The sequence below is a fragment of the Pocillopora damicornis genome, chromosome 1, assembly GCF_964200805.1.
Source record: "Pocillopora damicornis chromosome 1, jaPocDami1.2, whole genome shotgun sequence".
In the NCBI taxonomy this organism is placed as follows: Eukaryota; Metazoa; Cnidaria; class Anthozoa; order Scleractinia; family Pocilloporidae; genus Pocillopora; species Pocillopora damicornis.
The window spans coordinates 28,897,482-28,912,362 of record NC_142670.1 but is presented as its reverse complement, the minus strand read 5'-3'; the positions used below and the strand labels follow the sequence as shown (position 1 = coordinate 28,912,362).

Below are 14,881 nucleotides of genomic sequence, written 5' to 3'. Positions count from 1 at the left end.
ATTTTGCTTAGGGTTAGGTTAGGGTTAGGGAAATTGTTTGGCTGTTTCAAGGGTACTTCTGAGAACACTGGACAAATGAAAATGTTTCCGATGCCTGGAGAAAGTGATCTCATGGAGTGGTTCATGTTTGGCTGAGGACAAATCCAGATACCATTCTTGGCATGTTTATTTGATCCTGTTATCTGTAGTGAATGATTTATGGTGGTAAGTTAATATGATGTGATCTACTAACTTTGAAAATATATCAAGTGGAAAGAACCGTTTTGGTCTTGGTCTGCATTTTTGACAACAAAATAAACACATACTGCCTAAAAAGATGTTAAAATGGACCATGTGTAAAGTTGTCCATTGTTTCTCAAATATTGCACATGTTAAATGTTCAATGGTGACATCTCATTTACATCTACACTTACTTTTGTTAAGTTAGTAAAATCTTTACAGACATCACACTAACCAACTTATGCACAAAGTGAGAAGACTATATATAAAGGCTTGAAATTATATTAAGAACGATTTTGATCAAGAAACAGGCCAGGAATATTCCATAATAGTGCAAATAATTGTGACGCTCAGTAAGTTCCCATCACACACCAGACAAAAAAACACTCTAAATTCTCAGTCTGCATTTTGTACCCACTCTGCAGTTTACATTTTGTGCCTAGTCTACATTTTGTATCTGGTCTGCACTCTGCATTTTATACAAACAAGTATCAGTGGCAGTTTATTTTTGGTTACAGTTATTCGCACAACACATACAATTGACCACAAAATACCTGTGTGTGAGTTAATTCAACATTTTCGTTCTTTTCTGCATTAATACTCCTTCCTTTTGTAAAAATGTAGACATCACTTTATTGTTTCAATTAATCTACCCACCTAAAAAAAATAACTATTGCATGCCTATGTTTAGTTTTGATGATGCAAATTGAGTGTGAGCAACATTTTTCTGAAAGGGACTCAACATCCTCTAGGAATACCAGAACGGCAAACAGATCAAACTTTGAATTCATAAGTAGATTAATAATAAGTAGTATATTGTCAGTGATGTTCCCTCCAACAATATCATTATCAGGTTCATCCACTGGATTTCTTAAAACTGACTTTATGACTACAGAGCACACCTTAAAGGTAGATCCCAAAATCCCAAACAAAATTTTCCCTGTTAAATTTTCCCAATTCTGGGACAATTATCTATGAGCTAACCGTGCTCTAATTTCCCAAAATACACTTTAAATTGACTGTCTTATGTAAAGAGGGTGTTTGTAAATGTGGTATGCGAACACCAAAATATGTACTGATCTTAAAAAATTCTCTAGTTTGTGTGAACTTTTAATTTTACATCCTGAAAACCAAAATTTGGTTAAACTTTAAGACCTAACCTAACACAAGATATACAGGAAGATTCATTAGATTTGATTACAAATTGCATTCATAAGAATGAAACTTGTGTTACATGTCACATTGACATGTGATTAACACAAAGGAAACAAGGTCCATTTCTGTACACTTAACCATACTTGTATGTGCTTTTAACATTGTAATTACCACTACATCTTAGTTTTCACTTGATGTAAATTTCATGTTGTTCAATAAATATTGGCAAAAATTACTAGACAAATTTCACTTAGCGAAAATCACTCTGGTTTTGCTTTACATAAGATGATCATAATCTTCATGATATTAACAAGTTTTACTTCATTTAACAGTCAAACATTTCATAATTGATAAGCGACACAAAACTTGTTAGTCCTTTTCTCCTTTTGCAATGTTCTACTACATCTTAACTTTCCCTTGAAGTAAGTTTCATACAACAGGCTACACATAACAAAAAAGTCAAAACTCGCCACCAGCTACTGCAAGTTTTATGGTAGCAAATTGATTAGAAACCCCTACAAGCAGCTACATTGTAACCACAATCCATTTACCTAGATCAATAAAATCATTGTTCAAACTTTAGATTAACAACGTCATATCAGCAGTAATTCTGTGGATGACATATTTGGGGCAAAAGTCATGGCAAGACAAGGCCCCTTCACCAACCACTTTTTGTTATCAAGTATGATATTTGCTACTCTGAAACCCAAATGTTGCATGATTTTTATGTGCAGTAGATGTGCCTTGCAGTACTGAGGAATCACCTTAAGGAAGGTTTTTGCCCAATGCAGGTGCAAAATGTTTTTCAATAAAATTTTTTTGTTTTCACTTTTCAAGGTCACTAAAAGCCATCAAACACTAATGAGCAAGGTTCAGACTGTTGTTTGCTGTAGTAAATATTGATAAAATGGTTTTCATTATTAAGCTAAGGCTTTAGGAAGGGAAGTGCTTGCCAGCAACAATTTGGCTTAGTCTTTGATTTTCTTCACTTTGCTTCGGTAAAATCTCTTAAAATTTTCACAATGGTCCAGCAAATCTTAGGAAATTCCACCGAAGGAAATGCAATAAATCTTGCATGAAAGATCCCTATTTTCTTTGTCGCAAAACATAATGTAATAGAATAGAACTTCTCCAGGATCAGTACCAGAGTATGAGTAGCCTTTTGAAACAGTCACCTCTTAGAAATCTTTCCCACTGTGTTTTCTTTTCAGTTTGCCTCTTTTTTTAGGCAAAGAAGGCAAATGAAATTTTATGGGTGCAGATGCTGGAAACCCTAAATTCCATCACATAAAAACTGTACTGTGTAAAACTGTTTCTACACACCTTTTCAGATAACAGATTGGTACCACAGTATGAGTAGCCTTTTGAATCAGTCACCTCTCAGCAATCTTTCCTACTGTGTTTTCTTTTCGGTTGACCTCTTTTTTAGGTGGAGAAGGCATATGAAATTTTACAGGTGCAGATGCTGGAAACCCTAAATTCCATCATATAAAAACTGTTCTGTGTAAAACTGTTTCTAACACACCTTTTCAGATAACAGATCATTACCAGAGTACGAGTAGCCTTTTGAATCAGTCACCTCTTAGCAATCTTTCCCATGGTGTTTTCTTTTCGACTGACCTCTTTTTAAGGCGAAAAAGACATATGAAATTTTGCGGGAGGAGATACTAGAAATCCTAAATTCCATCATATAAAAACTGTTCTGTGTAAAACTGTTTCTAACACACCTTTTCAGATAGCAGATCATTACCAGAGTATGAGTAGCCTGTTGAATCAGTCACCTCTAAGCAATCTTTCCCACAGTGTTTTCTTTTCGGTTGACCTCTTTTTTAGGCATAGAAGGCATATGAAATATTTTGGGTGCAGATGCTGGAAACCCTAAATTCCATCACATAAAACCTGTACTGTGTAAAACTGTTTCTAACACACCTTTTCAAATCACAATCTTGCGATTATATTGAGCAGCCATGTTTGTTTTGCATGTTGACACTTAAAAACCTTGCACAGGCAAAGTTTTAGAAAGCCGTGGTGTCTTATTGCATCATCTCACTTAGCCTCCAGCAGCATTGGTGTATGAAATTCTGACTAATATCATATGTTTCATCAGTACCCCTTTTCTCCTGATAGCAAATATATTTCAAAAACTTCATTTGATAATCAACTGAGTACAACTGATGCCATCTATAATCTTTAAAGACAAATTTGATACACAATGAAGCTGTATTGTATGTGAAAGTGTTCTTGCAATCAAGATAAATGACATATTTTACAACTTTCTTGGCAATCTTTTCCACGGTGTTTCCTTTACAGTTTACCTCTCTTTAAGGCATGGAGGGCATATGAGATTTTATGGGTGTAGATGCTGGAAACCCTAAATTCCATCACATAAAAAACTGTTCTGTGTAAAACTGTTTCTAACACACCTTTTCAAATAACAAATTATTAACAGAGTATGAGTAGCCTTTCAAATCAGTCACCATAGCAATCATTCCCACAGTGTTTTCTTTTCGGTTGACCTCTCTTTTAGGCATAGAATGCATATGAAATTTTACATGTGCTGATGCTGGAAACCCTAAATTCCATCACACAAAAACTCTAATGTGTAAAACTGTTTCTAACACACCTTTCCAGATAACAGATTGTTACCAAAGTATGAGTAACCTTTAGAATCGGTCACCTCTTAGCAATCTTTCCCACAGTGTTTTTTTTCGGTTGACCTCTTTTTAAGGCGTAGAAGACATGTGAAATTTTGTGGGTGCAGATAATAGAAACCCTAAATTCCATCACATAAAACCTGTACTGTGTAAAACTGTTTCTAACACACCTTTTCAAATAACAATCTTGTGATTGTATTGAGCCACAATGTTTGTTTTGCATGTTGACACTAAAAAAGCTCACACAAGCGAAGTTATAGAAGGCCGCAGTGTCTTATTGCATTATCTTACTGAGCCTCCAGCAGCATTGTTGTATGAAATTGTCTGAATAATATCATACATTTCATCAGTACCACTTTTCTCCTTATAACAAATATAATTCAAAAACTTCATTTGATAATCAACTGAGTAACCCTGATGCTATCTATAATCTTCAAAGACAAATTTGATACACGATAAAGCTGTATTGTAAGTGAAAGTGTTCTTGCAATCGAGATAATTGACATGTTTTACAACCTTCTCAGTCACCTCTTGGTAATCTTTCCCACAGTGTTTCCTTTAAAGTTTACCTCTTTTTTAGGCATAGAGGGTATATGAAATTTTACGGGTGCAGATGCTGGAAACCCTGAATTCCATCACATAAAAACTATACTGTGTAAAACTGTTTTTAACACACCTTTTCAGATAACGGCCTTTTGAATCAGTCACCTTAGCAATCTTTCCCACAGAGATTTCTTTTCGGTTGACCTCTCTTTTAGGCGTAGAAGGCATATGAAATTTTACATGTGCAGTTACTGGAAACCCTAAATTCTATCACACAAAAACTGTACCATGTAAAACTGTTTCAAACACACCTTTTCAGATAAGAGATTGTTACTATAGTATGAGTAGCCTTTCGAATCAGTCACCTCTTAGCAATCTTTCCCATGGTGTTTTCTTTTCGGTTGACCTCTTTTTTAGGCTTAGAAGGCATAATTATGAAATTTTATGGGTGCAGATGCCGGAAACCCTAAATTCCATCGCATAAAACCTGTACTGTGTAAAACTGTTTCCAACACACCTTTTCAAATAACAATCTTATGATTGTATCGAGCCGCAATGTTTGTTTTGCTTGTTGAAACTTAAAAAGTTCACACAGGCAAAGTTAGAGAAGGCCGCAGTGTCTTATTGCATCATCTCACTTAGCCTTCGGCATCGTTGGTGTACGAAATTTTCTGAATAATATCATACGTTTCATCAGTACCTCTTTACTCCTGATAACAAATATACTTCAAAAACTTCATTTGATAATCAACTGAGTAACCCCGATGCTATTTATAATCTCCGAAGACAAACTTGATACGCGATGAAGCCGTATTGTAAGCGAAAGTTTCCTTCCGATCGAGATAATCAACATGTTTAACAACCTTCTCAGCACTGACAAGAGAAAGACATTCTATCGAATGACAGCTACGAGTCGGCGTAAGGATTTTAATAAAGTACCCATTGGGTTTAAGGAAAACCCTCGAGAAAAGAAGATGCTGTAACTTGAGTTCCTGCAAAGTTATGAAGTCTATCGACAAATTACTCGGATGCCACATCACTGCAACTAACTTACCATAAATTCATAACTTTAATGCAATTCTGTGAAATAACAGCTTCTTCTGAAACGACACGGCCTGACACCTGTGAGAATAGAAGCAACATTCTAAATTGATAAAGATTTCAACCAGAAGGGGAAGGTGGAGATCGATTTATGTTGAGAGCGGAATTGACTGTTGATTACCGACCAAACGGCCTACCGACCCCCAAATTGCGCTTCAAAATTGTCTACAGATAACAATTACTTTTAGACAAACCTGGCTATGGAATCATCTGACTTTCTGACTTTCTTCTCGAAGTCTCGACAAGGAATCACCACCAAGGGACGATGACGCCTACAGCGGAATGAAAAGGGTGGAATGAAACTGAAAGCATATCCAGTTAGCAAGAAAAATTTAGAATGGATTGTACTTCTGAGCTGTGGATCAACATCGTCTGTCACCATGAACATTGTTACTAGTGCAATGCATACATATAAATGTTTAGAAAATATTTAATATACTCCATGAATTTCCATTTTCTTGTGCCTTAAAGGAAGAGGAAGAACCTGCTAAGCGTTTGACCGATATGTTTATGTCGGTCATAACGATTGATATCATTTGGATACTTTTCAAACATGTTCATACATCATTTGCTCACCTCTGACTGCTGAACATGAAAGTCCCATGAAAAGCCCAAGGAATTTAAACATTAGATCTCTCTTCCTTTCGGTTTACCGACAGAAAATAACCCACGCGAAATGTTGGAAGAACAAGGCTAGTACGCTGGTAACCAAATCGAACGTGTAGTGTAATGCTGCTATAAATATACAAAATATGTTTCAGCCTTCCATAGGTTTACCGGTGAATAAACGATAGGTCGTTTGACCAATCAGGGCGTACGTAGTATCTCGAGCGAATAACTGCATGAACTCGGACTTCCATGCTTGGGTATGTTTAAAAGGGCATGTAATTTTTACATGCCTTTTACATGAGTGTTTACAAAGGTTTGACATAGGATACGTTCCTTTTGGAAGATCTGGATTAGGATTTGTGATCCAAGATCACACAGATCACGGTGCATGAAAGGAACGGAATTTTAGACGAACTCTCAGAGAATTCCAAAGAGTGCGCTATTTTAAAACTTGTGTATGCACGTAGGTTGGTTTGTTTACAATTTGAATATATATATAGGAATTCATCAGTTGCTTTTGTGACAGTATATCAAATTAATTGAAGTAATTGATATTGAAGTCTCCAAAGATAACTTCCATCGTATGAGTTCGCAGAATGTTGTTGAGACTGTCAGCATACTGTGTCGTATTTAGTACTGTTTTTCTTATATGTCAAAAAGAATAATGTTGATGATGTCTTCCTGCACGTTTTACTGTGGCTATGTGTGTGATAATTTTTCATCATTTCAAACAATTCAGCATCCTTATCTTTGTCTGGTAAGTATGCTTGTACATGTTTGTCAATATAGCCTATATAGGTTTCTTTGGTATCGTGTGATAATTAAGGACAGTCTGCTGTCCAAATGGGACTATGGACATGAGGACTGCTTCTCGTTTGGAATTCAATACGTAGTGCATAGTATACAATCTTACCAATTGAGTTCACATCAGTCAGTAATACTGTTGTGAAAAAAGTTTCTACTCTGTATTGGTAGTGCTTTGCCACTATAACAGTATTAATATGGAGAAGTCTACATCTTTTATCATAAGAAAAAGTATCTACTTCTTCATCTGTCATATTTGTGCCATTAGCTCTTGCAATAATTTGGAACAATTCAGGCCACCTCAGGTCAGCACATGATAATGTCATGAACCATGTTGGTATACCATGCTGCTTTACCATAGCTACTACTTCTTACATGAATTTTTGCCAGTATGGAGGAGAACCTGGAATTTATCTCAGAAACCAGTGAGCTTGATCTGGAGAAATTAGATTTTGTAGAATTTGTGCATTTGATCTTACTTGAGATGCCATTATACTCTGACATGTACTTTCTTTAGAGCAGTATTAATACTGTCAGATACTTTTTGGTTCAATAATGAACTGTGCAAAAAAAAAAAGATATTCAATTTTAGTAGCAAACCATCCACTTTAGTGTAATAATTTTGTATTAAAGTACTTTACTAGTGATAATTTAATGTCTCGATCAGCAGTATAACCAAATCTACCCTTTGGAAACAATACTGGGAATTTCATTTTCACCAAGTGCAATATTACAAACTTCTCTTCTTGTACTGTAATTATTTGCATCATCTTCTTCCATAATAACAGGATATTCTGGAATAACAGACTGTAAACATGTCTCACTGGCAGGTGACCTGTGCTCAGTAAAAAGATCTTCAATTTCTTCTTCATTCAGTATTTCTGTATTACTATTTGCTGATGTGTCAGAATTTATTTCTTCTGAATTTGGCTGGAATATCTCAGAATTTGGACTAATATAATCATCTGCATTTCCGAATGCATTTTCTAAATTATATGTATGAGAGTTAGGTGGTGTAGTGTTGTCAGTAAGCTCATTCTGTGTTGTACTCATAAGAGCTGTTACTACCAATATTTGTACAATTAATCTGTATATCTTTAAATAAAGGGTTAATAGCTTTTAACCAATTTAATGCTGTCATTATGAATTCTGGTCTTACTGCTTCAAAATAAATATGTCCCCTGAATTGAAGTTTTCTTTTTAATTTTAGAAGGATAAAACCAGATCTTTCAAAAGGATGAGACAATATGTTACATGTTTGGTCACATTTAACCAGAACATTGCATTTTCAAATACTATTCCCTATGTCATTACTATTTGTTCTAATTTTTTGGTGATTCAAGCTGAGTTGGAACATCATCCACATATAAATTGCATGCTTGACATGGGAGTCTGTCTTTAATGGCTTTAGAGTGGCAAGTCTTACAAATGTATTGTTTTCTATCAAATGAAGTTTGTATACTAAAGATATCCTGACAGGGATAACTATTTGTAATCAATTGTTAAGACTGATTTCTTATAAAGTGCTCTATTACAAACACGACATACATAGTATGGACCTTCCCTTATTTTCTTTTTGAACTGTTGAATACATGAATCTAAAGTTATATTTTTACTATTACAGTTGTATGTTTCTTTGTATCTCTCAAGCAATTCTTGTTTTCTAAAAGAACCCATTGTTTTGTATTTTTCTGCTTGTTTGTTTAACAGGTCTTGTTTCTTACCAGTATCCATTGTTTCGTAGTTTTCTGCTTGTTTGTCTAATAGATCTTGTTTCTTAGCAGCATCTATTGTTTTGTATTTTTGTGCTTTTTTGTTGAACAGGTCATTTTTCTTAGCAGAATGCATTGTTTTGTATTTTTGAATTTTTTTCAGTCTATCGTGTTTGTTTGCTGTATCCCTTATTTGTTGTTTATCTAATAACATTTTCTTTTAAGATGGTTCCATTGTTTCATAGTGTTGTCTATTTCTCTGAATTTCCATCAACTTTTTTCTATCATTTCTATCAACATTTTTACATGAACATGTTGCAAACTGTATTGTGTATTGTACTGAAGATCTATGTTCACTTTGAGTTTGGCAAATGACATCAACAAGTGAAGGTATACTATGTATGCATTTAGTGAATTGAATTGATGGTATGTGACTTTCATTGTATACTAACAAAGAATAAACATACTTTGAACTATTTGTGGATTTTAAGATACAACTGATACAAAAAGATTCAAAACTCATTTAAAATCCTGTACATTCATTGTTTAGAATACCATCTTCAAGAATTGATTTGCTTTGTAAGGTATCTGACAATACTTCATAGCTCTCATTTGAAACTAGTAACCCTACTTCATTTTCACAAACATCAACTGTTTTTGGCAAGTCATCAGTTGAAAACTTTTCTTTTAAAGATTGAAGATAACGTAGCCATTTGCCATAGTTTACAATGCTAGATAAAGTATTGGAATTCCAAAAGTTGGATGATTTTATTTTAGAATAACAGATAGAGTAGATGGCTGTATTGCGCAAAATTCTAATTTCTTTGCGCATTATAATTTGTGACGTAACAGATATAATTGTTAAGATTTTCTATCGCTAGACAGTGTTATGGACACCTAGAACCAATGGATTTCGAATCTTCGATCCGTATCGTATCGTACCGTAACCCTTATTTATTGCAATAAAATATCGAGGTTTGGAACCTTTGGTATACTTAATGTCCTAACACACCGTCACATTCGAAATCCATTGAGACGTGAACACGAAGATAATGGATCCAGAAAAAGCGAAAACAGACCGGAAGAATGCCAGAACAATCTTCACAAGGAAAAGGAATGAGCTGCTGAGATCTGTCCGCGACAGAAGAATGGCAGATGTGATTGAAGACGATTATGCTGAGCTCGTCAAAGCATGGAAGGAATTAGAAGGTAAACACAACGCCTATATAGAGCTCCTGAAGGATGACGAGATGAACACAGCAGAAAATTGGCTCGAAGAGCTACAAAACCTCTACACGGACGCGAGAAATTTAAAATTCGAATACATGGAAAATGAAACAAGAGCGCGTGCAGAAAAAGAACGCGACGAATCCGCAAGCAAAGAAAAGGAATGCATTCTCAACAAAAGGAACACTGCGCGCGCAGTCTTTGATGCCTTATATGGTAATGCTTCCCATACGATGGAAAACGAAAAGGTTACAACGACGCACATGAAAAGCTTGCAAAGTCAGCTTGAAGAGGCTTTTGTCGACTGTAAACAAAAACACGAAAAGTTATTCGAGCTCATTGATAAAGACTCCGCAGAACGAGAATTGGGGTGGATTTTTGACGTTCAACAGCGCTACAGTGAAATTTCAGAATTAATGGAAACCCGCGTCGATGAAAATGAAAGCAAAACTTTCATCAAATCCAATGACGGAGCAACCCTTAAGCTTACCACTGATGCCATGAAACCTAGCAATATTCACCTAGAGAAGATCAAAATGCCGAGATTTGATGGCGAGTTAAGAGATTACCCCCAATTCAAACGAGACTTCGAGAAACAAGTTATGCCCAATTTGAATATTAATACCGCACCTTATACGCTAAGATCCTGCTTAGGAATGGAACCCCTTGCTCATGTAAAAAGCGTAGACGACGACATCCAAGCAATGTGGGAGCGACTAGACTCCAAATACGGCGATCCTGCAAAAGTCGCTGATGTCATCATCAATTCCATTCAGAATGTTAAATGTATTAAGGAAGGTGAGCACAAAAAGTTCATTCAATTCGTCAATGTCATTGAAGAAGGCTATCGCGATCTATGCAATCTAAAATTGGAGAAAGAGATAACTACAACTAGCTCGATCAGCATCATTGAGAAACGATTACCCCCTGACGTAATGAAAGAATGGGCGAGATTAGTCAGCAACGACACGAGCACCATTGATAAAACTGATAAGTTTCCAAGTCTATTGAGATTTCTACTGAACCTGAAGAGAGCTCTTGAATACCAGAACGCAGAGTTACGCCTGAGCAGTGAAAAAATTAAGGGTTCCGTGAATCATACTGACAGGAAAGATGACAATCCAGTTGAACAACAACGAAATACCAAACAAAACAGGCAATGCCTAATTCACGAAAATGGTAACCACTGGACAAGTGAGTGCCGAGTATACCTCTCCAAACCGATTGAGGAAAAGGAGAAGATTGTCAAGGAGAAGGGTGCTTGCTGGTCGTGTTTGAGACGTGGACATCGCTCGCAACAATGTCGAAGCAAACGAATCTGCAATGTCAATAATTGCAAAAGAACACATCACAGTACACTGCATCAAGAGAAGAAAGAAGAGCCCTCGCCCAAACAAGAAGAAACGCCACCTTCAGTTTCTGGCACGACAAGTGTATGCGACAGCACTGACGTTGACACCTGTTTACTTCAGATACAGAAAATACGAAGTCCAAAAGGTTGGGTTAATGTCTTGTGGGATAATGGAGCATCCCTTTCCTTTATTACAAATGCAAAAGCAGAGGCAGAGAAACTGAGAGGAACCAAAGTTCAGCTATCTCTGGTTAAGGTTGGAGGAGAGAATGAAGCCCTGATTTCATACAGGTACAAACTTCCTCTATTTGACCTACAAGGCAATCGGATTTACTTTGACGTGTACGGGATAGACAAAATCACTTCAGACATCCAGAACGTTAAGATAGACGGGATTGCAAAACACTTCAATAACATACCAAAAGAAGATCTTGTTCGACCCACTGGTACCGTCGATGTTTTAATAGGCTATGAATACGCCAACTATCATCCTCAGAAGGAGAAGAACGTCGACCACCTCCTACTCCTAAAGAACCGTTTCGGTAGATGCCTTGGCGGGACACATTCTTCAGTCAAGAATATGAATGAAGAGCAACCTCTTAGAAACATCAGAGCTCATCATGTACGAGCAGTAAGAATCGAAGATTTCTACTACATCGAGAATCTCGGGATCAATTGCAATCCGCGCTGTGGAGGCTGCAAATGTGGCAAATGTTCAGTCGGAAGTAAAAACTACAGCATCAAAGAGGAGAGGGAATTAGCACTAATCGACAAGAATTTGAAATACGACGAAGAAAATAAGGTATGGATTGCCGGGTATCCATGGATCAGAGACCCTTATGAACTTCCTGACAACAAGCGCGTAGCATTCAGCATGCTCATGTCAACTGAAAGGCGACTCATGAAAAATAAAGCTCACGCTGACGTCTATCAAAAGCAAATAGAAGATATGATTACTAGAGGTGTAGCAAGAAAACTCTCCCAGGATGAGTTACAAAGCTATAAAGGACCAATCCACTACATTTCTCATCACGAAGTCCTGAAACCTGAGTCAAAATCGACCCCCGTGAGAATCGTCTTCAACAGTAGTGCGAATTATATGGGACACGTCCTAAATGAGTATTGGGCCAAGGGTCCAGACTTACTGAACGAATTACTAGGAATCCTGATACGATTCAGAGAAAATGAAATCGCCATCATCGGAGACGTAAAGAAGATGTATCATACTGTCAGGACTCAAGAAATTGATCACCATACTCATCGCTTTCTATGGCGTGACTTCAATACAAGTCAACATCCCAATACATACATCATTCAAAGGGTTTCCTTGTTGAAACTAACCAAATCCATCAAATACAACTGCATTATCTGTAGAAAGCTTGAAAGAAAACCAGAAGAACAAATTATGGGAAAACTCCCAATAGAGAGGCTGAAACCCGCACCCCCGTGGAATTCCACTGCGATTGATTATTTCGGACCCTTCAAGATTAAAGACGAAGTCAAGAAAAGAACATTTGGAAAGGGATATGGAGTACTGTTCAACTGCATGGGAACCAGAGCTGTCCATATCGACATAGCTCCTGATTACAGTACTGACAAATTCCTAATGGTACTAAGAAGATTTGTATCGATCAGAGGATACCCTTCCAAATTGTATTCTGACAATGGCAGCCAATTAGTAGCAGCAAGAGCCGAGCTAAAGAAAGTCATCAACGACTTAGATAAGAAACAGCTATTAGAGTTCGGAGTAATGGAAGGATTTGAATGGAAGTTCTCATCAGCAGATGCCCCCTGGCAAAACGGTGTATCGGAAGCACTTATTAAATCCGTGAAAAAAGCAATCACATTAGCTATTGGTGAAAGCGTTCTAACCTTCTCCGAGTTACAAACCATTTGTTACGAAGCGGCAAATCTTGTAAATGAACGACCAATCGGCCGACATCCTACATCAACAGATGATACCTATCTTTGTCCCAATGACCTCCTCCTTGGTAGAGCGACATCAAGAGTACCAAGTGGACCTTTCAAAGAGCCGTCCAACATCAAACAGCGCTTTGAACTTGTACAACAACTAACTGATTCATTTTGGCGGAAATGGACTCGAGACTACTTTCCAAGCTTATTAGTCCAACAAAAATTGCACACGGCCCAGAGAAACCTTGAAATTGATGACATTGTTCTTATCCAAGATTCTAACGCGAAAAGAGGACAATGGAAACTTGGGAAAATATCAAAAGTTTACAAAGGGGAAGACGGGAAGGTCAGACGAGCCCGGGCGACCCTAAAAGCCGGAACGGCGGAATGGCGGAATGGCGGAAAATGACCCCAAATCCTAAAACACGGAACGGCGGAAAATGACCCCAAATCCTAAAACACGGAACGGCGGAAAATGACCCCAAATCCTAAAACATGGAACGGCGGAAAATGACCCCAAATCCTAAAACACGGAACGGCGGAAAATGACCCCAAATCCTAAAACACGGAACGGATGTCAGGGCATGTTGCACAAATTTTGTACAAAGACACCAAGCGCTTGGCTCCTTTATCCTCACGACGATAACGCGCGTGACTAAAATTAAGTGTTACTAATTTTTTCCTTTCACTGAGTGGTATAAATAATAATGAACCATTATGCATGAAAGATAACTGCGTTTTCGCGTTGTAAACCTGTTTAGTTACCTTTTGTTATGCAAAATTTGCCATGAGTTTTAGTCGCGGCATAAAAAGTCGCACAGCATGTGAAAACCAACTCGACATACCACATTACAATAAACAATTATAACTTTGACACGTTTCCTGGTCACGTCTGCATTGATTTATTGAAACAATAATATCTCATATGCTTGTAAATGTGAGAACATCACAGGAACGTTTTCAGGCTTCTCAAAATATGACAACGTTCAGCCCTAGCTCCAAACTTAGACTAGCGTGAGAGCAAGCCCTCGTTACGAGCCCTTCAATACGAGCGTCTTTTCATCCACGACTAAGTTTTGGGACTTGAGTAACACTAGTTGAAGCGAGGTTTGCAGTGTGTCACGCGCGTGGGAATTTCTCATGGCGTGAAAAGACAAAAGAAAGTTAGCTGAAGGAAGCCGTCAAGAAGAATTTAAAGAATTTCTTCGCGACCAGGTGTCCAAAATACCACCGTGCCCAAACTTAGACTAGCGTGAGAGCAAGCCCTCGCTACGAGCCCTTCAATACGAGCGTTTTTTCATCCACGAATAAGTTTTGGGACTTGAGTAAGGGCCTCTTCATATGAGCCCGGTAACCGGGCTGGCGCGGTTACCGGGTCGAATTTTGTCGTCTGTTCATATGGGAAATTTCAGTCCGGTTACCGAGATGAAAAAGAGTCGAAAAGGGCGCGAAACGTGGACTGAGGCCCTGGGAACGAGTTTGAGCATGCGTAGTTGAAAAATTTTCATCCCGGTAACCGGGCTGGAGTGTTCATATGGGAAAATATTTCATCCCGGTTACCGAGATCTCGGTTTCTACAACCGAGATCTCGG

General features: G+C 37.5%; 2 protein-coding genes across 2 annotated transcripts in view; one reads left to right on the top strand and one right to left on the bottom strand.

Annotated features, from left to right (window-relative positions):
• Positions 1–6,386, bottom strand: part of LOC113667807 (uncharacterized) — a 97,645-nt gene extending 91,259 nt beyond the window's left edge. The window contains exons 1-3 of the mRNA XM_089188598.1: positions 6,249–6,386; positions 5,867–5,944; positions 5,626–5,693 (exon numbers count right to left, since the gene is read on the bottom strand). The gene's annotated coding sequence lies outside the window, so the exon portion shown is untranslated. The remainder of the gene's footprint in view (positions 1–5,625; positions 5,694–5,866; positions 5,945–6,248) is intronic.
• A 3,215-nt stretch (positions 6,387–9,601) lies between these two features.
• Positions 9,602–13,828, top strand: LOC149053158 (uncharacterized). Its single transcript, XM_089188651.1, has one exon. The coding sequence runs from the start codon at positions 9,850–9,852 to the stop codon at positions 13,696–13,698; it is 3,849 nt and encodes a 1,282-aa protein (XP_089044777.1). The 5' UTR covers positions 9,602–9,849; the 3' UTR covers positions 13,699–13,828.
• The last annotated feature ends 1,053 nt before the right edge of the window (positions 13,829–14,881 follow it).